Source organism: Leuciscus leuciscus (genome assembly GCF_965113295.1).
Source record: "Leuciscus leuciscus genome assembly, chromosome: 2".
Classification (NCBI taxonomy): domain Eukaryota; kingdom Metazoa; phylum Chordata; class Actinopteri; order Cypriniformes; family Leuciscidae; genus Leuciscus; species Leuciscus leuciscus.
The window spans coordinates 46,492,775-46,515,728 of NC_138726.1; the positions used below are offsets into that span (position 1 = coordinate 46,492,775).

Below are 22,954 nucleotides of genomic sequence, written 5' to 3' on the forward strand. Positions count from 1 at the left end.
CATTAACGGCACATTCTCTCAGAGACGGATATATAACAGTTTAGCAACTGGCTTAATATTACTCTTGTGGACCTACATTAATGACAGTGAAAATATGAGAAGAATATTTCTTGTTAAACAAGTTGTTTTTTAAGCATTTGAAGCTGCTTTTGATTTTCACAGATGGCAGATTTGTGCTGTGTTCGTGAACTAAAGACTGTTATTAGGCCTATATAATTTTACTGATATTACTATATTATTATTATTAATACATTTTTGTAAATGTATTGTTTTTAGTGTTATTAGTGTGATTAAATGTTTTGTTAATGTGCTATGGAAACAAAATGCTGACGAACACGATGCCGTTTTCATCTTGGCTCAAATGACAACTGTAGGCCTATAAGAATGATGCGTCTCTTATTACAAGCACTCTTGACAATTTGTGAATGGATTACCTTGCAATTCAATTTTGATGTGGGATGTAGTTTTGCAGTCTGTTTTAAAAACATTTTCTTTGAATTAATAGGCAAGACAAATTAATTGTCCTAATATTAAAAGGTCCTAATATTAATTTAATAATACTAGTCTTTTAAATGCTTAAACGTTACATTTACAAATGAGAGAGAGAGAGAGAGAGAGAGAGAGAGAGAGAGAGAGAGAGAGAGAGTGAGAGAGAGAGTGAGAGTGTGTGTGTGTGTGTGTGTGTGTGTGTAGAGAGGGCCCTTACAGAAGATTTCACTACTCCTACGGGTCGCTCCAGATCCCAGCTGGACGTGTGGATGCTGCAGTCAGTGTTGACGAAGGGTGAAGGTTTGCCAGTCTGCAGTCCCTCCAGAAGAGCACTCTTACCCTGCCGGGGAGGACCGACCACCATCAGCTTCAGCAGTCTACAAGGCTCTGCTCCTCGCAGCTCCGCACGCAGGTACGCCAGAACCGTAGCAGGACCTACGACCAGGACAGAGACAGAGAGAGATCTGCCTCAGCTCAGTGTCTCCATCACTACACTACTGAGATATTCAATCTTTTCCCATCTTTGATTAAATGGTTTCATTCTTAAAAAAACAAACTTCTTTGGTAAAATTTTACAATAAGGTTCCATTTATTCACATTAGTGAAGATGAACTAACAATTAAAAATACTTCTAAATCATTTAATAATCTTAGTTCATGTTAATTTCAACATTTACTAATACATTGCTAAAATCAAAAGTTGTACTGGTATCTTAATATTATTTAATGGACCTGTGCTGATATGAACTAACAATGAACAGTTGCATTATATTAAATAACATTAACAAATATTAATAAATATTGTAAAAAAAAAAAAAAGTATTGCTCATTGTTTACAAATGGGACATTATTTTTCATTTGAATTGAACTCCATTTGAATTATTTCTTAATTCCTTTTTTAATTTGTTGATTGTCACTTTCTTAATTTACTCATCACTTTGTTATTTACATTTTTTATTATAATTCTTTAAAATATTAAAATAAAGTGTCTGTTAGTAGATGCATTTATCCTGCAATAGAAGAACTTTATATTACTTTTATATGTATATAATGTATTCTGTATATATATATATATATATATATATATATATATATATATATATATATATATATATATATATATATGTGTGTGTGTAATCTGAAACCTAAAAGTATGGATGGACTATTGGAAAATGGACTATTCAATGCAATTTTTGTGCGCTATGAATTTTATCCTTATTATAGTGTTGAATCATAATGCTAATGCCAAACATTTTTGAAATCAATTGTGTTGTCTCCACATTACAGTTATAGCACATCCACATGAGTGACATGTCAAGCTCCAGGGCATCTTCAGCTGAACCACACCGACCCACGCTTCCACCCATGGCGTGATTTTCACTTCAAGATAATCAGCTTTACGCTGCTTATGTGTTCGTGTGCGCAATGTTTGTTAGGGACACTACTTCCTCTCAAATCTCTTGAGTCTGTTGTTATGACAGCACAACGCACTAAATATTCCAACAAATGCTTCAGCTCTATGATGAATCGACAGCTGGCTGAACAACTCACAGCTGGAGTCACCAATGAAACATTTATCAGACAAATCCTAGATTATACAGTTTTCAGAGGATGAACTGGAATATCATTTTCTCGAATGCAAAAAAGTAATGTTCAACATGACAACATTTAGCTTCTTACAGAATAAGGTACTTCACCTAATTAGTTTCAGAGATGCATTCACATTACACATGCATTTGGCAGATGCTTTTATCAAAAGCACTTTCATTGCATTCAAGATATACATTGAGTTGAATGTTGCTATGGTAGCACAAAGTGCAGAAGATGAATAAAGTCATTATTTCCTTATCCATTCATAGCATCCATTTAGCAGCAGTGTTTAGTTTTATGAACTCTAATGAGCCAAAACATTATGACCAGTCACAGGTGAAGCGAATATCGTTGATCATCTCCTAACAAGGCCACATATTGACGTCTGGGTAGATTAGATGTTAAACAAACAATCTGTTCTCATAATCAACTTGTTGGATGCAGGTGAAATATTGACAATTTGAGTGACTTGAGTGAAAGAGTGATCATAATGTTTTGGCTCATCAATGTATATAATCATAGTTTGTATTAATATTTTAATTTAGCTCTTTTTATATTTTCAGTTTTTATTCGAATTTTTGTAATTTTGTTATGTTTATATATATATATATATATATATATATATATATATATATATATATATATATATATTTTTTAGGTTAAATTGATTTAGTCACGTTTCAGTTATTATTTATTTTTAGTTCTAGGGCTGGGTATCGAGTTCGATACTTTTTAGGCACCAACCGAATTGCCCCGATACCATCGAGTATCATTTTTTTTTATTGTCGTTCGGTACCAAATTTCGATACCTGAGGGGTTAATCTGGTCAACGTCAGTGAAACACTAAGCATGCAGCATGTATGATGTGCCTAAATCAAGTGCTGGTGATTGGCTGTGGCGAGGCATCAAGGAAAAACAGTAGTTTACGTCGGCTTGAAGGCACCAGCCCAGTGCGATGCAATGAATAGCCCAGACAAGCACCGCGTGCATCGCGAGTGCTGTGTAGTAAACACGCATCTGCGCCATTCATTGATGCAGAACCATAGCGCAGAACATGCAGGAATCATATTTAAATAGTCCCTTTGCATTTTAATATTCTCACTTTGACAACATTTAATTTGAGAGAAACTATCGTCACATCTCAGAAGGAGGTCTACACTGCAACCCGTCGAAAGAAACTGCCATAAAAATATATTACTCTTGTACAGTATAATCTTAATGTAATACTACTGCTACTGCTACTACTACTACTAATTCAATTATTATAAAAAAAACTAATGTCTTCCATGTTATAATTTGAACAGTAAACCTGTGTTGTGTAGCACTTCTTTGCCAAAAAAAAATATAGGACTTGTTTCATTTTCATTTTAATAAAAGATACATTTATTTTTTATGGCTTCATTTGATTAATAAAAAAGAATAATAATAAAAAAACATTAAGAATGTCATTTTTGTTAAACTGTAAATAAATTGCTGTTAAATTGAACAAGTTTCATGATTTAAATTAATTACACATGCTTTTTGGTTAATAAAATTTTATTTAACATCCAGAAAAATTTAAAAAAGAAAGAAAAAAAACAGAATCAAGAAAAAATTTAAACGGGAAAAACGGAATTAACTCACATTAAACTCGGTATCTTGTAAAGTCTGCTTATACTTAAGGTTGGCTGCATTGACAGTTTAGCTTTCTTGTTTTTTTTTTCCTCTTCACATTAATGTTACAGCCTCTGCTATAACATTATCTGTTCATAAAATTGGTACAGAGAAAAGTATCGTTCAGGAACCGGTATCGAAGTCATGAAAAAAATGTAACGAGACCCAGCCCTATTTAGTTCCTAATTTGTTTTTGTGCTTTAAATTAAACTAAAAGAAAAATAGAAATGTTGCCTTGGCAAATAACTGAAAAAAGTAAGCAGCTGAAATTGTATTTCAGCTTTATTTCAATTAGCAAACATGTTTATAATTTAGTTAACGATAATAACTCTGCTTAGCAGTTGTGTAAAGTCCTGCTATTCAATATAAAAATTTCATTTGCTGAACCACATTTTGAAAAAAAAAATATTTCGACTGATCTGACCTCATGAAACTACATTTATAATATTAATGTGTGATTTTTATTGCTGAATATTGTTGCATGTGTTACTTAAATGTAATCTCAGCAAGTTTCCCATTCAAATAGATATGAGCTGCAAGACTAGAAAAGTTGCCAGTGTCTTACCATCTTTCCTGACATCTGCAGGGACGTTTGTGATGTTCAAGTCTTCGATGTCCAGCTGCCAGAGGTTGGAGAGCTGCCCGAGCTCAATAGGAAGTTCCTGGATACCTGGATTACTACGGAGACAGGAAGGATTAAAATCAAGATATGGAAGTCTAAACAAAACATCATTACATCCTGTTAATTGCTGAAGAAGAAAGGAGAGAGGAATAAGTCTTTTTGGTACTGCACATTAGTTTGACTTGCAACTCTTAACTTTCACCCACACTGTGAAAACCCTGAATCACCAACTGTGATTCTTGGGCTCCATTCCAAAAGCTAGTGAAGTTCTTTGCTGTAAAGCTGAATAGGAACCTCGTGAGTGACTGATTTGTCAGGCTCTACACAGACAGCAACAAACAAATAGTGCTGCATCATACCAATGATTGATTTCAGCAGTTTGGCATTAACATGTTGCTAAGATTACACCAAAATGGCGTAATAAACATAAAACGCAGAAATAATGAGTAAAAAAAGAAAATGTTTAATTTAAATATAAACATTTTCTTAAATTCAATGACTCAACTTTTTAATACTTTATATTTATAATCATTATTTCTATCTGCCATTTTTACTGTATAATAAAGTGGAAGAAATGAAGAGATCTACCCTACTGCACATGTCCCATGATTTCCCTGTGACTCACTTGGAAAGATAGAGTTCAGAGAGGTTCTTGAGGGCACATACTGACGGCGGCACACACTCCAGCTGGTTGTCATTCAGGAAAAGAACTTCCAGAGAATCCCGCAAGATTGCAGGAAACTGAATGGGAGACACTGCCAAAAGAAAAGAGCCACAGAAGATGAGCACTTCACCATAACCACATAATGTAGATTTAAAATCCCTGGAGACTAATGGATGATCACTGATGACTGTGGTAGTAACTCTAAAGCTAATATCTAATATTACTAACTAATAGGGCTGGGCGGTAAGACCATTGTACGGGCCTACTATGAGACGGTAGAAACGTGTCCATATTCGCACAAGCATTAGGACTGCTTTGCATTATTACCTTGCAAAAATACAAAATATATTTTGCTTTGCATTACCAACCAAAATGGATAAAATAATGAAATAAGATGAAGTGTCTTTTATTCAACTTAATGCATTATCATGAACACGGACATGATTAGACATTGCACGTGATTGCACAATATACACTTCTGTTCTCTTATGCTCACCAAGGCTGCATTTATTTAATCAAAAATACAGTAAAAACAATAATATTGTGAAATAAGATTGCAATTTCAAATCACTGTTTTCTATTGTAATACATTTAAAAAATATATATTATTCCTGTCATGCAAAGCTGAATTTTCAGCATCTTCAGTGTCACATGATCCTTCAGAAATCATTCTAATATGCTGATTTTCTGCTCAAGAAATGGTTCTTAATAGCATTAAGTATTGAAAGCATTTGTGCTGCTTAATATGTTTGTGGAAGCTGTTATACATATTTTTTTAGGATGCTTTGATGAATAGAAAGTTCAAAAGAACAGCATTTATTTAAAATAGAAATCTTTAGTTTGATTATAAATATAGTTACTGTCATTTTTGATCAATTTAAACTGTCCATTTTTTTTTTTTTTAAGTAAAAAAAATAAAATATATATTGTGATATAAGTGTTTATTAAATAATATAAGATTTTGGTCATACCGCCGAGCTTTATTGCCTAAAAACATTTAAAATGAACTTAAAATAGGAGTCCCCCTTTTGGATGAAAAATTATTTTGGATCAATTTGAAAGGGTTTTATTTTAGATTCTGATGCCATTACTAAAACAATCCACATACTTGTCACAGACTCAACAAAACATCATTACCATGGTGATATTACTCTAGATCTACTGCCTGGGCAGTTTCTCTGTGGTAAGTTTGGTAAACTCCCTTCAGGGCTGGTTATGCCATAATTACAGTGTGAAACTGTAACGTGCCATGGCAACGTAACCACAGTGTTTGAATGTACTGTACCTGGCTCTTGGTCCCGTCTGTGCCACGTAGTGAAGAAGGCCAGTTTCCTGGTTTTGGTTGGCTCTCCTGTCCTAAAATAACATTCAGAGCACTTCATTTCAGATATTCACAATTTATATGTCTATATACAACCACAATGACTGCGAAGATGTATTAGTGATCTAGAAGGGCTAGAAGAGCATTTTGTTCCAGAAAATAATTTGTGCCAAATTATAAGGCAGCATCACATTTATCCTTTGTAGAGAAGACAATCCCATAATGCATAATGTGCACTTATCGAAAGAACGTTGATTAAGATATACATATAATTTATTCAATAAAGAAAAGGTATCTAGTCATGTGCCAATGGATGCATTGTAGCCTATGTAGCCTATGTAGGCTCGCTAGGTTTTGGAACAGAGCCTTTGTGTGTGTGTATATATTCATATATGTGTGTGCGTGAGTTTGACCTACTTCCCCAGTTGGTTTCTGGACAGGTCTAGTGTTCGGAGACAAGAGCATTTCCATTTGTTGGGAGCAGGCAGAGTGGAGATTTGGTTCCCACACAACTTCAGAGAGACAATGGCCTAAAAACACACACAGTTAATATTTTTGACACACACACAAATATTAACAAATACAATTAAATAAAAAAATATTATTACAAATAAATACACACAAATATTAACACACGCATCATTGCTGGCCTGATCCATTAAGTAATGATGCAATAAAGTAATTTAGCAAGCGTGGGCTTACTAGCTAGCACATGTATCTGCTGTACATTTTCTTTATACAGAAGCTTGGAAAACTTGATGCCTACTACTCTCAAAAGACTACAAATAAAACTCAAATACCACAAAAAATTGTAAAATGAAATAAAGGAACAAAATAAAAATAAAAAACATCAAAATAAAATAAGAATAAGAAGAATAAAGAAATACAACAAAATAATAAAATAATCATTAAAAAAGATTCAATAAAATGGAAAATGAAGAAAATAAAAACATCGACAAAAAAAAACAATAAAATAAATAATAAAATACAACAAAATAATAACAATTCATAATAAATAACTAATATTAAAATAAAAAGTAATAAATAAAATAAATAATAAAATTAAAATATTAAAATAAGCAGTATTCAAATCATAAAATGAAAAACAAAATAAATATTAAACAAAAACAATAAAACAAAACAAAACAAAAAAGGAAAATGTGAATGGTATTATCCAAAGCAAAGCTTGCCATCTCGACACTAGAGAGTTGTGTGAGGTTGCCAGAGCATTTCTATGAAGTTGCTAGGGCATTCTGGGTGGTCTGTGCTACAAGTCAAAAGAGCCCACACTCAAGTCTCTATGCAAGTCCATGTGATTTTTTTTACCAATTTTTTTTTTAATCCATCAACAAGAGAACAGAGTAACAACACACCTCTCCTCAAGCTGCATGAGCAATAATAAAAGTGATGCTCACCTGATCCTAGACATAATATACGCACTCACACACGTTTTGTTGTGCGTTAGTGTGAAGTGTGATATCCTAATACAATGTCAGTTTTGACTAGCACTTCACTGTTTAATCACTATCTTTGCTCCGAGACTACATTAAAATCTCTGCTCTTTAAATACCAAATATTTAAGTCAAACTGTTCGAGCATTAAAATTGATTTTTAAATAAAAAAAACCTCCTGTTCCCTTCTTCCTTATACACTTTCTTAAGCTCTTTAGTTTGCAATCTCGATTTCTCACTCTGTCGTTGGCTTGTGTTGACATCTTGCCAGTTAACTTGCGAAACTCAATAACTATAAAATCCCCATCTGAGCTGTTCTGCCGTACGTTTGTAAACACTTCATGACACACTTGGTGTCTTTCAAGCTTACTAGTGTAATTTTTTCTATTATCCCTGCACTTTTTCTCTGATTCATTGGTATCTGTCACCATGAAGGAGATACAGAAGGAAAACCCACAATCATTCAGTGCTACAAATGACCTTTAATGTGAGAACAGCGCCACCATGAGGTAGAAAGAAGACAAAAGAAACGGGTGGACTGAGTGCTGTATAAAAGAAAACAAAACTAATTTGTCTTATTATAGTAATCAAATTAATTCTCACAAATTAATGAGACTGCAAAGTACAACGTCAAGACAAATGCAGGAAAAAAAAATCATGGTTGAAAACTCTCTTTAGTCAAACTATTATTTCTAATTTTATTTTTTGTAAATTTGCTGTGGACATGTTTTCGTTCGATTCATCCAAGCATGTTCACAATAGTTGAGTTGCTCCTTACCTCCAGCTCGAATATGTAGGAGGGCAGCTCCTTCAGGACGTTCTCAGAGATGTCCACCTCCCTCAGATGAGTCTTCCAGAAGATGGAGATGGTGTCAGGAAGAACCTCGATCTGGTTGTTTGAAGCTTTGCAGACTTTCTGTGGGGTAAAATTGTCCCTGATTATCATAATACTCAAACAACACATACCATGGTATTTAATGAAGCACTATCTAAATATACCATGGTACATAACTATGGCATTCATCTTACCCAAAATGCAACTTTGTATAATTTATGCAATTCTGTTTTCTGAAATTGTAACTGGTAGTTACTGCTGTTCAATTTCATAAATACATTTAATGTATTTAACTGCATTAAAAAGCACATTTTCAGTTCCATATTTATTTTATTTGTCATTTTTTGGTCCTCTAAAATATATAAAATAAAATATAGAACAAAACAAAATAAAACATAAAAAAACAATAAAATAATTAAAATAAATAATTAAATAAATAATAATTAAAAAAAATAAAAAGCAAAAACAACAAAATACAATCATATCTTCGTATCTAAAAATAAATTGCTAAAAATGTTGATTCTCAAGCCCTGCAGACTGCACTAAACGTGTGTGATCAGACTGTGTTTGCAGCAGTGACACACCAGAGGACAGGCCCAGGGATCCGGGAAGCTGGTGAGTTTGTTTCTGTTGACATTGAGACAGCTGAGGGCCTTAAAACAGTGCAGTATGGAGGAGGGAAGATCTGTCAGGCTGTTATCGGACACGTCCAGCTCCTGCAGCTTACGCAGGCCGATCCAGTTAGTGCCTGCAGCAGAAAAACAGCAGATCTGCCATGATAACCACTTTAAAACAGTGTAACACTACAACAACCATTCAGAGTAACTGTATACTTGCTGTATTAATTACATGAATTAAATAAATAAATAAATGCGCAAAATCAAGGCCGAAAAAACAACAACATATTAGATACTTAAGGAGTGCTTAAAAAAGTAGGTAGTAGGTAGAACTTTAAAAAATATATTTAGCATATTTTAAAATATGAAAAATAAAAAATAAATTAAATGTTATTTAACACCGCGGACATATCAATTTCCCAAAAGTACTTCACGTTAAATCACTCACATATTAATATGTTAGGGGAAAAAAACTATTTAAGTTAGTGCCATTCATCGTGAAGAAAGTTCGTTCCACATAAAATACATTTTGGTTTTGAGGTTGGTATTAAATTTTAAAATAGATATACAGTTATACTATTACATAATACACTTAAGCCACATTTATATTAAATGACTTCAATCATTAATAGTCTGATGAAAGGAAAATAATGTCTGTTAAGGAGCAGGAAACAAATATTTTAATTTGAAATCCAGACCCAGTGCAGTGATCAGTGATCCTAAACCAAACTGCTGTGGATGAGCGATAGATAAACAGAGTGTGCCACTGAGTGGTTGATGCCAACGGCATGTGAGACGCCAATAGGGAGTGTGTTTGTGTGTGTACCGTTAGGGATGTTGAAGAGGCTGGTGAGTTTGTTCTTTGGTGCAGAAATCAATTTCAACTGGCCGAGGTGAAGCAGACCGACAGGGAGACACTCCAACTCATTCTCACAGAAATTCACATGAGATAATCTACAAAGGAATGAGGAGTTATTAGCGAGAGAAAAAGACAATGGCCCTGACAGTATCTGCAGATGTTTTTCACATTTACTGTGCTGAATTTGGGGCAAAACATTTGGATTTAACATTCATTCAACTTGGTCCCACTTAACATGTGATCAAGAAGAAACACAACTGAGCTCTTTAATATCTCAATTGTTTCTCCTAGACAGCATTGAGACTGAACGGAGACTTTTGTTTACATGTCCTGCTTTTCAGATGTTTCTCCTGAGACAGTCATGTCATAGCTGTAAAGACCAGCATACTGTTGACCAATTTCACCAGCTAAGTTTGGCTAACTACACTGGGTCCACCAACTAAACCAGCACTAGACCAGCATAAAACAAGCCTTATAATTCATGCTGGTCAAAGCTGGTCTTTTCATCAGGTTTCCTCCAATCCTGCTCCTGGAGGGCCACTCTCCTGCAAAGTTTACTTCCAACCCCAATTAAACACACCTGAACCTGCTAATCAAGGTCTTACTAAGCATACTAAACTTCCAGGCAGGTGTGTTGAGGCAAGTTGGAGCTAAACTCTGCAAGACAGTGGCCCTTCAGGGCCGAGTTTGGACACCACTGTTCTAGAGCTTCAGAAGAGATTTCAACAATGTCTCAAACAGATCTCAAAATCGGAGATATGAAACAGTGTTGTGTTAATTAAACTAAAACTATTAGACTATTACTAAAATAAAAATGATTACACAACTAGTAAAATAGTTTTTCATTTATTGAAATAAAGCTGAAATAAAATGAATATTAGATGAAAAACTAAACCTAAACGAAAATTTGAAATATTGCCTGGGCAATTACCTGAATAAAATAAGCTGAAGTACTAAAATGACTAAAACTGATTTATAAAAAAAAAAAGAAAAAAAAGAAATAAAAAAAAGACAAAAGCACATATCAAAATCATTAAAACCTAAATAAAAATCTTAAACTGAAAAAAATGAAAATAAAAGTGAATTCAAAATATTAATAATATTATATAAATAATCCTAAAACAACACTGATATGAGATTCTGATCAGAACTTTTTGGAGAAACATCTGAAATTGATAATTAAGAGAATGTGATGAATTTCCACAACAATCTAACCCTAACCTTAACCCTGATTTTGATAAGGATATTTTTAGTCGTATTATAAAGAGTGCACTCAGAAAAGTAATTTTATCTAGTCAAAAATATTTCAAGCATGAGGATTACGAAAAACTGACTAGAATGATTTTTGTAGATCTAAAATGTGTTGATATTCCGGTGTGTGGAAGCGTTACGGACCTGCTGCAGATGATCTCCTGTGATGACGTTGGGGTGGGAAGCTCTCGGAGCTGATTGTGGGAGAGATTGAGCGAACGCAGGTGTATCAGACCCCAGGGCACCACAGACGGCAACGAGCACAGACAGTTATGAGACAGATCCAGAACTGTGATCCGAGACGATACGTCCATGAACCAGTCCAGATTCAACCAGGGTAGCTTCAGTCCTGACCAATCAACATGGACAGCCTGTGGATGAGGAAAGTGAAACTGTGGGATTTTCCTGACACCGAGTTAAAGAAGTGATGATTAAAGAATCCTTGTGAAATCAAATTGGTATCGATCATAATACATTACTACTGTGAATGTTGACAGTACACAATTTTTAAACACTAAAATTGAGCAGTTTAGCAAGAATAAATAAATTATTATATAATATTATAATAAACTATAACATAATAAAATATATATAAAAAAGGTAAAATATAATTATATAATGTAATAATAAAATTAAACTAAATAAGAAAAATATTAAATAGAATAAAAATACAGAACAACACATACATACATAATAGTACAGAATAATACGTAATAATATGATTAAATATAATGCAATTTAATATAGCAATAAAATGAAAAAATAAAAAAGGTAACATTTTATTTCGATGATTCTATTAACTGTCAATAACTATGCAACTACATTTCAACTTCCTCTCATTAGAGTATTAGTAGACTGTCTGCTTAACACTATTTTGATGTTCCCCAGTCTACTAATACTCTAATGAAAGTTAGTTGTCATTAAATGACATGTAGTTGCAAATTAATGAGAGTTAGTTGACATGTAGTTATTATGGTCAATTCAGAAACATTTTTAGTACCTGATAAAAATGAAAACATTTGCTCATGAATATTACATTTATAATATTAAAAATATAGCCAAAATATAGCCAAAAAAGAATAAAAAACAGATCAAATGAACAAATGTGAATAATAGAATTGGATATCTAATGCTAAAAATCGATCTGTGTTTGGGTTAGATTGTTTGGTTTGGGTAAAATCATTAGAATTACGACTTCCAAACTCGAAAGCAGGAACTTTCCAGGAGGATGTGAAGTGTCCTGTGGCTAGACTTCATTTAAAACAACAATTTTACTTCTTGTATAATTATTGTACAACATGCACATGTTTAAAAGCTCAAATTAATTAAGAATCTAATTACATGAATTTCGTTCAGTTTTAAAAATCAATTATTTAAACCACAGGAACTGCAAACTAGCTTTTGGAATATACAAAACGGATATTATTTTGTATTTTTGTAGTGTTTAGGCACAGGTATCAAGTTTTGCCAGTGTGTGTGTTTGAAAAAGGAATACATTTACAAAGAGGAAGTAGTACTGACTGTAAAACTTCTGTAAAAAAAAGCCGCAGCATTGTTCATGAGTCCAGCGCTGATCTTAAAATACTTCGGTCAGTCAAGAGTGTGAATCAGTCTCACCTGCAGCAGTTGCCCATCCACAGGCGTGTCTTTGTCCTGCAGGAGGCGCTGTCTGAGCAGCTGCCCGCTGAAGTCTGCGTGATCCATCAGGGTGTACGAGGAGAAACCGGCTCCATTCTCTAGTAGAAAGCATGCAATCTCCTTATTTCCTGAGTGGAGAAAACAAACTTCGGTTAGACCAGGAAGAACTTTTGCTTTGCTTCTCCACACCTCTCTGCTGAAAGAGGAAGTGTGTGCAGTGGAGGAAGTGCGTGTGCGCTGGATCAAAGTGGGAAACCTGAACACTGTCAAAATTCCCCTGCTTTCTCAGTGTGCAGTTCATGATGATAAAGTATTACTTGACTCTAGATAGATAGATAGATAGATAGATAGATAGATAGATAGATAGATAGATAGATAGATAGACATCAAAAATCAAATTCAAAAAGCATTTTTTTGCTTTAAATCAAAGTTTGTAATGTTGTGAAGTACAGGATGAGCAGAAGCCTACAGTACCTGCCTGCGCTGCAGCATACAGGGGCAAACCGGTGATGATGGCAAACTCTCCTGAATTTACTGCACAGTCCTCTGTGTCAGCATTGTATGTATAAACCAGCAGCTTCACCACCTCTAAATGACCCTGCTGGCACGCCGTAGCCAACATCCAGTTCAGCAGATCTTTACGGACACACGGACCTAAAGAAAAAGAAAGTTGTTTCAGAAGTGGAGCAAATGATAATATTATGATATACAAAATATAAACAAAATGGCAAAAAAACAAGCTTTTGTTATTTGCAATAACAAGCACCATCGAATCATATCTTTGTCGGGCGGAAACCTTGTATCTTTGTATTTCATTATTTATTTTTTCATAAATCATTACTATTGTTCAACCTTTACGTCGGTCTGTGGGTTTTGCAAATATTTGACCAATGAAAAGTATGTGATGCACTTCAATTTTATAAACATGAGATTTTGTCCAAATGACAGAAAAAACTGAGCACCCAGATAGCTAAAATAAACTTTATAGCCTGTAAATTGATGAAAACGTGATGCAGTGCACTTACTGCGGCCATTCTAATGTCTGACAAATCTCTGACATTCTCTGGTCAAAAACCTTGGAACTCCATTTGAGCTTGATTTTGGTAAAATGTTAATAATATAATGACACATGCAAGTTTCTGACCATATATAAAGCCACAATATCAACTTTGACAACATATTGTTTAACTAAAAAAAAAAAAAAAAGTTTGACAGTTACGATATGCAATAAAACCTGGAATGAGCATTAAAAAAGTAAACAGGGTCAAACATTAAAGTCAGCATGAAACATAAGTTGTGATAGTCTTTTCTTCCATATTGTGACGTATATTCGAGTGAAACGGCTTTTCGAACAAGAAAAATTGGAGGGTGGGACTTGAGTTTGTCCATTGGGGAATTGATTAGATGGTTGGATTGTTGTGGTTTGCTATTGGTTGATCTCATGTGAGTGACAGGTTGTCCCGCTCTCGCACCAATAAACAAATCATCAGAGAAGAAAAGAGAAGTCGCTGCAAAATGGAGGGGAAGTTATTTTGATTAAAGATTACGAGGGCACACAAATAAAATAAAAATGTGCACGATTTATAATTTATAATAAATACTGAAATATTCTATAAAAAAATAAGAATTGACAAATTTCATTTCATGCTGACTTTAAGGAAGTTGGTTTTGGTTTCCGCTCACGTGGTATGGAGTCCAGCAGCTCTCGGACTAACACCTGATGTCCGTGATGAGCCGCTAAGACGGCAGGGTTCTCTACGCTGGGCTCCTGTGGAACCACAACCCGCGCGTCCTGCAGCAAAAACCGAACAGCGTCCACGTCACCGTTCTGAACCGCCAAACGCAGGAGCTCCAGCTACACACACAAACAATCAAATTCAGTTAAATCTGTTTCAATAAAAAAAGACATTTTGAAAAAAACATTTCCATACCACTATACTTCAGCATCTGAAAAAAAAAAAAAGAATTTTTAAATAAATAAAATTAACTTAAATATTAACTCTGAAACTTCCAAGTGTCTTCTTTTTAAAACATACCACAATTGTCCACATACTCCAAAAGGGTTTAGAAAAGATGACCATTATAGACCATATGAAACCACATACAGTATCTAGTTAGAGAAATCAGCACTAGGTGGCAGTAATTCACCTTCACAAATGACACATTACACCAAATGAATGGATGGTTTAGTTTGTAATTTATGTTTTACAGTACCGTTCAAAAGTTTGGGGTCAATACGTTTTTGAAAGAAGTCTCTTATGCACAACAAGTTTGTATTTATTTAACTAGAAATACAGTTAAAACTGAAAAACATTCTTATTATTATCAATGTTGAAAAAAGTTGTGCTGCATGCTTAATATTTTTTGTGGAAACAGTGATTTTTTTTTTAAGGGTTCTTAGATGAACAAAGTTCAAAAGAACAGCATTAATTTGAAATAGATTTTTTTGTTACATTATAAATGTCTTTACTGTCACTTTTGATCAACTTGATGTGTCCTTGCTGATTAAAAGTATTAATTTCTCTCAAACCCCAGGGTACAGTATATAGAGTATTTAACTAAAAATAAAAATCACAGACAAACTGTGGTGTAACATATTTGATTAATGTTTAATGTTAATGTTAGATTTGTTTAATTGCTACATAACTGCAATAATTTATATTGTCCATCATGTACCTGGTGTTTAAAATACCATGGTCAGACCATCATGTTGAGAATGGAATACTAACACGATTCATTTGTCACACTGGATACGGAAAATTAAGTAGAGTAGACTAGAGCACACTGAACTATGGGATACAGTTTTTATTAAAGTTTGACCTGGATGCATATTTTGACAATGTAGTGGATTAGTAAGAGTAGTACGCAAGTATGCCATTCCAAAAATAGTCTTTCATTTACAAAATGTGATTTAATTTGAGGCAAAACAGCTGTTGCAAAAAGTCACAATAGCTTACATGCAAGTATACACTTCCTCATTCTGTTCCTGGCTCACTGTGGCCTACAGACAATAAACTCATCCTTTTTCCCCCACTGATCTATTTCAGTCTCTGAATAAGTGCAATACAATTTCTACTACTATTTCTGCAGTATGCAAATTGAATGCTGAATACATTTTTTACGAAAATACCTGGATGAGCTATTACTGTATATTCCCAGAAGATGCAGTATCCAGCAGCACAGCATGCTTTACGCAATGTACACCGTTTCAAACCGGCTTTACAGGCAAATGTTGCAGAACTCATTTCTGAAATTCCATTGATTAGTTCTATTTAAAGCTTAATAAATAAGAAAAAAATATGCAAAAAATATATAAATTAAATAAAAAACATAACTTAACTAAATGACTTAAATATCATTTAAAAAAAATAAATAAAAAATAACTTGAACTTCCATTCTCTGTGTGACGAATGAACCACAAGTTATGTCAAGTGTGATTTATTTTTAATATCCAAGTCATTTGATAATCTTAGTTAAAAAGGTTTTACACAAAATTGGAGTAAAAATACAAAAAATGCTTTGTTATATGTGGAATACATGTTATTTTTAAGTTGCTTTGGGAAAAATGTGTCTGCTAAATTAATAAATGTAAAGGTAAACTTTTTTTTGTATTTGTCACTTGCTGAATTTAACAACCAACGCAATGAAATCAAATGATAATGTTTAAAATACATTTCTTTTTTTATAGTAATACACTAAACATACAAAGCATTTCATTCTAAGCGCAGGTCAAGTGTTTTAGGGTTATGCAGAAATATTGAAATATTATATATACACAAATTTCTCATCTCCAAGACCATTGAGCTCAATAACAAACTGATTGCTGACTAATGTGATGAGCGTGGAGGCAGAAGCGGAGGATCAGATGTGTGTTTGTTAACTGATGGCTGGTTAGGAGCCATTACAGTCACACCATCAATCACTCGTGACCTCATTAGAGACCTGTAACAGCATTTACAGAGGAGTATCACTGCGCACTAACTGACCACATGCTGTAATCTCATCTGTAATCGCCTTACTGTGAACAAAGCCTTTTAAGAAACAAACACACCATATGATTTATGTTCTCTTACGAGAGGTTCTCTCGTACTTGCGTAAGTATCTTACGCTAGGGGAAAACCTCTTTTCCTCGAGATATTGAAGCCAAAAATTATCCTTAATTTTGCAATAATGTAAAACGCATTGCAGCAGCATGCAGACATGGGCGAGACAGCTCACGCGCCCATTGGCTGCTCTGCGGCAACTGCACCAGCCTATCGATAGAAGCCCCTCATGACGTCAGAACCAATGAGGGTGCTTCGCGCCCATTACGTCATGTCCCGCCGAAAGCGGGTGGGGCTAGGGCTATAAATACGGCCCAGAGAGGCTGGTTTGGTCAGTTTTTTATCTCTTCAGCGAGCCTACGCATCGCTGGATCCTGAGAGGAAGCCGCGCCGTCTGATTCAAGCACTCAGCGGGATTTGTTCTGCATCTGAAGCTGCCGGTCGACAACTCACCGCCTTCAGTCGCCGTTCCTGCTCACGCTTTCCGGCATACATATCCTTTTCTCTGCTACTGTGTTTTGTGTATGTGTGTGTTCGCCGCCGCGACACACACTCTCATTGCACTAAAAGAGCCGGGCGTCTTTTTCAAGACGCCCCTTTCCTGAGGACGCGCAGCTCTCGCGCTCGCTGACGGCGACTGCCCTCACTGCGAGCTGGTTACTGCCTATGGTGACTCTGCGGACTCACCTGGCATCCTTCGCCGAGACTGCGCCTCCGCCTCCTAGTTTTTCTTTACGTACAAGAAAGCTACCCTGCCCCTGCGCCCCATTCACGCGTCACTCACCGGCGAAAGGAGAAAACAGTGTTTATAGTCCCGCCGAAGCTGGACTGACCTGAATTTTCTCACACATTTCTCAGTTCCCTGATCAGGCGACTGGAAATATAAATATTGCAGCGCCTGCAAGCAAACGCCGGAGAAAACATGTTGACGCTCTTATATGCTCGTGCATCTGAAAGCCTTTGTGTTCCCCCCTGTGGCTCAGTGGCGGAATCTTTGGTTTTTCGCACGAGAGACCGGTGTTCGAATCCCGGTCTAACGGCAGATAAATTATGCCTCCAATGCTTCGCTCTGTCAGTTCCCTGAAAGGCGACTGCAGATGTGCATTTTGCAGCCAACGAGCGCGTTGTACAACCCGCTCGCCTGCACCCAAACACCGTTTCTATGGTTCCCGTGCGTCACTGGCGAAAGGAGAAAAGAGTGATTATGTCCCGCTGCGGCCAGGCCGAATTCTATTTCTCACACATTTCTCATTCCCCTCTGAAGTTCAGGCGACTGGAAATGTCAATACTGCAGTGAGCGAGCCTGTTGTAATGCACGCACGCCTGCAAACAAACGCCAGCATGTTGACGCTCTCTGATAATACTCGCGCTAACTAAATGCCTATGTGTCTTCCCCTGTGGCCCAGTGGCAGATTCTCAGGCTATCGCGCGAGAGACCCGTATTCGATCCCGGGTCTACCGGCAGATAAAATTATGCCGTCAAGGCTCGCTCTGTCAGTTCCCTGAAAAGGCGACTGCAGATGTATATTTTTGCAGCCAACGAGCGCGTTGTACAACCCGCTCGCCTGCACCCAAGCACCGTTTCTATGGCTTCTCTGCGTCACTGGCGAAAGGAGAAAAGAGTGTTCCTAGTCCAGCTGCGGCTGGATCTACCTCCATTCTCACACATTTCTCTGGAAATGTCAATATTGCAGTGGACGAGCCTATTGTAATACACGCACGCCTGCAAACAAACGCCAGCATGTTGACGTCCTCTGTTTCTATGGCAACTTCTCGCTCGTTCAGTTCCAGTAAATGCGACTGTTCCAGTGTATTCTGCAGTAAACAAGTCGGCGACACAGCCCCCTTGCCTGCACACAAAACGCCGCTTTTACGGCTACCCAGATAAATCCCATAAGAGTGTATTTTCTGGTGTTCCGGCCACGGCCGATGGTGTTATGAGTGTAGACAAAATGCCCACTGCCCAGTGCTCATTCCTACACAGAAATACAGCCCGTCACACAGGGCTCGCGCACATGAAATCGACCCAGATCGATTGCGCATTAAATGTGGTAAATGTGCCCACTGCCCAGTGCCCACAAACACTACGTTCTGCATGTCTCAAGGTTTCTGTAAAACGAAACCAACATGAATTCGCTCTGCTCAGGCGGACAATGCTCTCAGTGTTGTAAATGTGCCCGCTATCCCACGCCCACATTCACACATAGACATGACAGGTCTTACGGGACTCGCCCAGCCCTCCCCCTCTCGGTTGACCACCGCAGAGGAGTCGAGCGCGGGCAATCTGCCCGCTGTTATCAGCGCGCCCCCTGCCTCAAATGTCATAAGCGCGACGCTTATGTTGCAGCACACTGAAGCCCCTCTGTCGCTGAGCGACCAGAGCGCGTTTCGCATTCAACCCCTAGCCATTCGTGCAAACGCATGGGCAAGGCTACCCGGGGTTTCGAAGTGGGTGCTAGACATTATAGAAAGAGGCTATTCGCTACAGTTCGGTCGACGCCCGCAACGCAAAGCGGCGCGAATCTATACTACGGTGAAAAAGGAAGTAGCACACCTACTTCGAGCCAAAATAGCGAAGTTACTGAGCAAAGAGGCTATAGAACCCTTATCACAAGCTCAGAGCGAAGGGGGCATGTACAGCAGATATTTTCTGGTACCCAAAAAAGACGGGGGTCTCAGACCCATTCTAGATCTAAGACGACTAAACAAAGCACTTCTGAAACGACGGTTCAGAATGCTCACGACCAAGAAAATCCTCTCGCAAATTTGCCAAGGGGACTGGTTCATGTCGATAGATCTGAAAGACGCTTATTTTCAAATACAAATAGCGTCACGTCACAGGCGATTTTTGAGATTCGCCTTCGAGGGTCAGGCATATCAGTACACAGTCCTGCCATTTGGCCTATCCCTGGCACCTCGCGCATTCACGATGTGCATGGATGCAGCGCTCGCACCCCTCAGGCTCCGAGGCATACGAGTGCTGAATTATTTGGACGATTGGCTGGTTCTAGCTCGATCACAGTCGGAGCTCATAGAACACAGGACCATATTACTCGATCACCTCGAGAATTTAGGTCTCACAGTCAATTGGGCGAAGAGTTCGCTGTCTCCCAGTCAGAAAATATCTTTTCTGGGCACAGATCTGGACTCGCTGTCTATGACAGCATAGCTGTCGCCGCAGCGCAGACTAAGTATTCAGCGCATGACAGAGATTTTTCGCCACGGCGCTTTAGTCCCGCTCAAAAAGTTTCAAAGGATGCTGGGTCTCATGGCTTCAGCATCCTCAGTGCTTCAGCTGGGTCTGCTTCGCATGCGCCCGCTGCAGTATTGGTTGAAAGCGCGCGCCGCGCAGAGCTTGGACCTCTGGTCTCGCGCGCCTCAAGGTCGATCAGAAATGCGTCGCAGCTCTGAAACCTTGGACAGTGACCGACTGGTACCGGTCAGGAGTAAGCCTGGGGACTTCCTCGAGTGTGAAGGTGGTGTCTACGGACGCCTCAACCTCGGGATGGGGAGCGCTGCTCGAGGGCAGACCGTTATTCGGCCAGTGGTCGGAACGGGAGAAGCTTCTGCATATAAACTGCCTGGAAATGATGGCAGTCGACAACGCGCTGAGGCGCTTTTTGTCCCCAGATAAAAGACACCACGTCTTGGTCCGTTCGGACAACATGTCAGTGGTGGCTTATATAAATCACCAAGGAGGTATCAGATCCAGAATCCTTCACAGGCTGACGGAACACCTCCTGGTCTGGGCTCAGCACAATCTGCGCTCGCTCAGGGCAGCGCATGTGCCCGGCCATCTGAATGTGGGACCAGACAGACTGTCCAGAAACTATCTTCTGGCAGGAGAATGGTCTTTACACCCACAGACAGTCAAACTGCTATGGAGGACATTTGGCAGAGCGAAAATAGACCTATTTGCGTCTCAAGAGAACGCTCATTGTCAGGAATTTTTCTCCAAGAGCAGGGATGCGCTGGCTCACGTGGCCCCGCTGCCCGCTCTATGCGTTTCCCCGTCACGCTCCTACCCCAGGTGTTAGAGCGAATCAGGGAGAGCGGATGCCCGGTGCTACTCGTCGCCCCATTTTTGGACAAACCAAGTCTGGATTCCAGTCCTGATGCAGCTGACGAGTACCGCCTCGTGGCCGATACCGGTGAGGAGGGATCTCCTCTCGCAGGCAAACGGCTCGATCTGGCATCCTTACCCAGAGCTTTGGTCCCTACATGTGTGGGCCATCAACGGGTACCCGTTAACCTCCCAGCGGGAGTGTTAAACACGATCACACAGGCTAGAGCTCCATCTACGAGGCAGCTCTATTCCTCAAAATGGTCTGTGTTCACTAGCTGGTGTACAGCGAGTGGCACTTCACCCTCACGCTGTGGGGTGCCGGAGGTTCTCTCCTTTTTACAAGAGCTTCTGGATAAGGGCAGAACCCCATCCACGCTCAAAGTTTATGTGGTGGCCATAGCAGCGTTCGCTGAACCACCGCTTGGCCAGCCATTAGGAAGGAACGATCTGGTCATTCGCTTCCTTAGAGGAGCTAAGAGGCTAAACCCTCCCAGACCTCCCTCAGTTCCCGTTTGGGACCTTTCCACGGTTCTGGAAGCCATGAAAGGTGCCCCATTCGAGCCAATACAGTCAATAGACCTGAAACTCTTGTCTTTCAAAACAGTGTTTCTTCTGGCTCTCGCTTCAGTGAAGCGCATAGGGGATTTGCAAGCGCTCTCAGTGAGCGCGACGTGTATGGAGTTTGGGCCTAATGACTCGAGAGTCATACTCAAACCAAAGCACGGATATGTACCTAAATCCCTCAATACACCGTTTAGGGCACAGGTTATCCCCCTGTAGGCCCTGCCGGTATCTGAAGAGGAAGGGGACGCAGGCTTCCTTTGCCCGGTCAGGGCGTTAAGAGCCTATGTGTCTCGCTCATCTGTTTTCAGACATACGGAGCAGATCTTTGTTTTGTTCAGCGGACGTTCTAAGGGACTAGCTGCATCAAAACAGAGTCTATCCAGATGGATAGTTGATGCTATAGCGCTAGCTTACACATCCAAGGGCCTGCAATGCCCGATAGGTGTCAAAGCGCAGTCCACAAGAGGCATGGCCTCGTCATGGGCTTGGTCCAGTGGGATTGCCTAGCAAGATATCTGTATGGCGGCAGGCTGGGCCTCCCCGTCTACATTTATAAGGTTTTATAACCTCGAGGTTCCCGCTTTACAAGCTAGGTTGCTCTTGGTTTAATTTTTCAGTATTGCCCGCCCGATGCTATCGGCTCAGGATGCTGAAACTGCTTGAGCGTCGATCACTGATCGTCTGTATACTTCTGTGGGCAGTGCGTAAGTCCCCCATATTTATCAGTCCAGGCCGAGTTCGCCCTGGCTGTGTGGAACAGTTGATATAATATGCTCTTATCAGAGCTCTATATTACAGGAATGATGCTATTCTAGCCCCTCTTCCCGGATTCTCTGTGAGTCCCTTGTGATTAGGCACTGTATGAGCCCCGGGCACCTGCCCTTGGGACTTTAGTGTTATGTCTCAAGCACGCACGGCGCTTTACACTGTGTTCCCCTAGCGTAAGATACTTACGCAAGTACGAGAGAACCTCTCGTAAGAGAACGTACTCGGTTACTAACGTAACCTCGGTTCTCTCTAGAAGAGGGAACGAGTACTTGCGTATTTTGCCGTGCATGCGTCACGTTCTGATTCGCTTCAACGATGAAAAAACTGACCAAACCAGCCTCTCTGGGCCGTATTTATAGCCCTAGCCCCACCCGCTTTCGGCGGGACATGACGTAATGGGCGCGAAGCACCCTCATTGGTTCTGACGTCATGAGGGGCCTCTATCGATAGGCTGGTGCAGTTGCCGCAGAGCAGCCAATGGGCGCGCGAGCTGTCTCGCCCATGTCTGCATGCTGCTGCAATGC

At 38.6% G+C, this 22,954-nt stretch overlaps 1 protein-coding gene across 2 annotated transcripts in view; it reads right to left on the minus strand.

Annotated features, from left to right (window-relative positions):
- The window catches only part of lrrk1 (leucine-rich repeat kinase 1), a 98,864-nt gene that overhangs the window by 61,413 nt on the left and 14,497 nt on the right, over positions 1-22,954 (minus strand). For both annotated transcript variants that reach the window (XM_082154156.1, XM_082154157.1), the window contains exons 3-14: positions 14,673-14,844; positions 13,464-13,643; positions 12,969-13,117; positions 11,496-11,722; positions 10,068-10,195; positions 9,209-9,372; positions 8,568-8,705; positions 6,756-6,868; positions 6,303-6,373; positions 4,979-5,108; positions 4,297-4,409; positions 707-924 (exon numbers count right to left, since the gene is read on the minus strand). In XM_082154156.1, the coding sequence (XP_082010282.1) occupies positions 707-924; positions 4,297-4,409; positions 4,979-5,108; positions 6,303-6,373; positions 6,756-6,868; positions 8,568-8,705; positions 9,209-9,372; positions 10,068-10,195; positions 11,496-11,722; positions 12,969-13,117; positions 13,464-13,643; positions 14,673-14,844 (1,803 nt within the window). The remainder of the gene's footprint in view (positions 1-706; positions 925-4,296; positions 4,410-4,978; positions 5,109-6,302; positions 6,374-6,755; positions 6,869-8,567; positions 8,706-9,208; positions 9,373-10,067; positions 10,196-11,495; positions 11,723-12,968; positions 13,118-13,463; positions 13,644-14,672; positions 14,845-22,954) is intronic.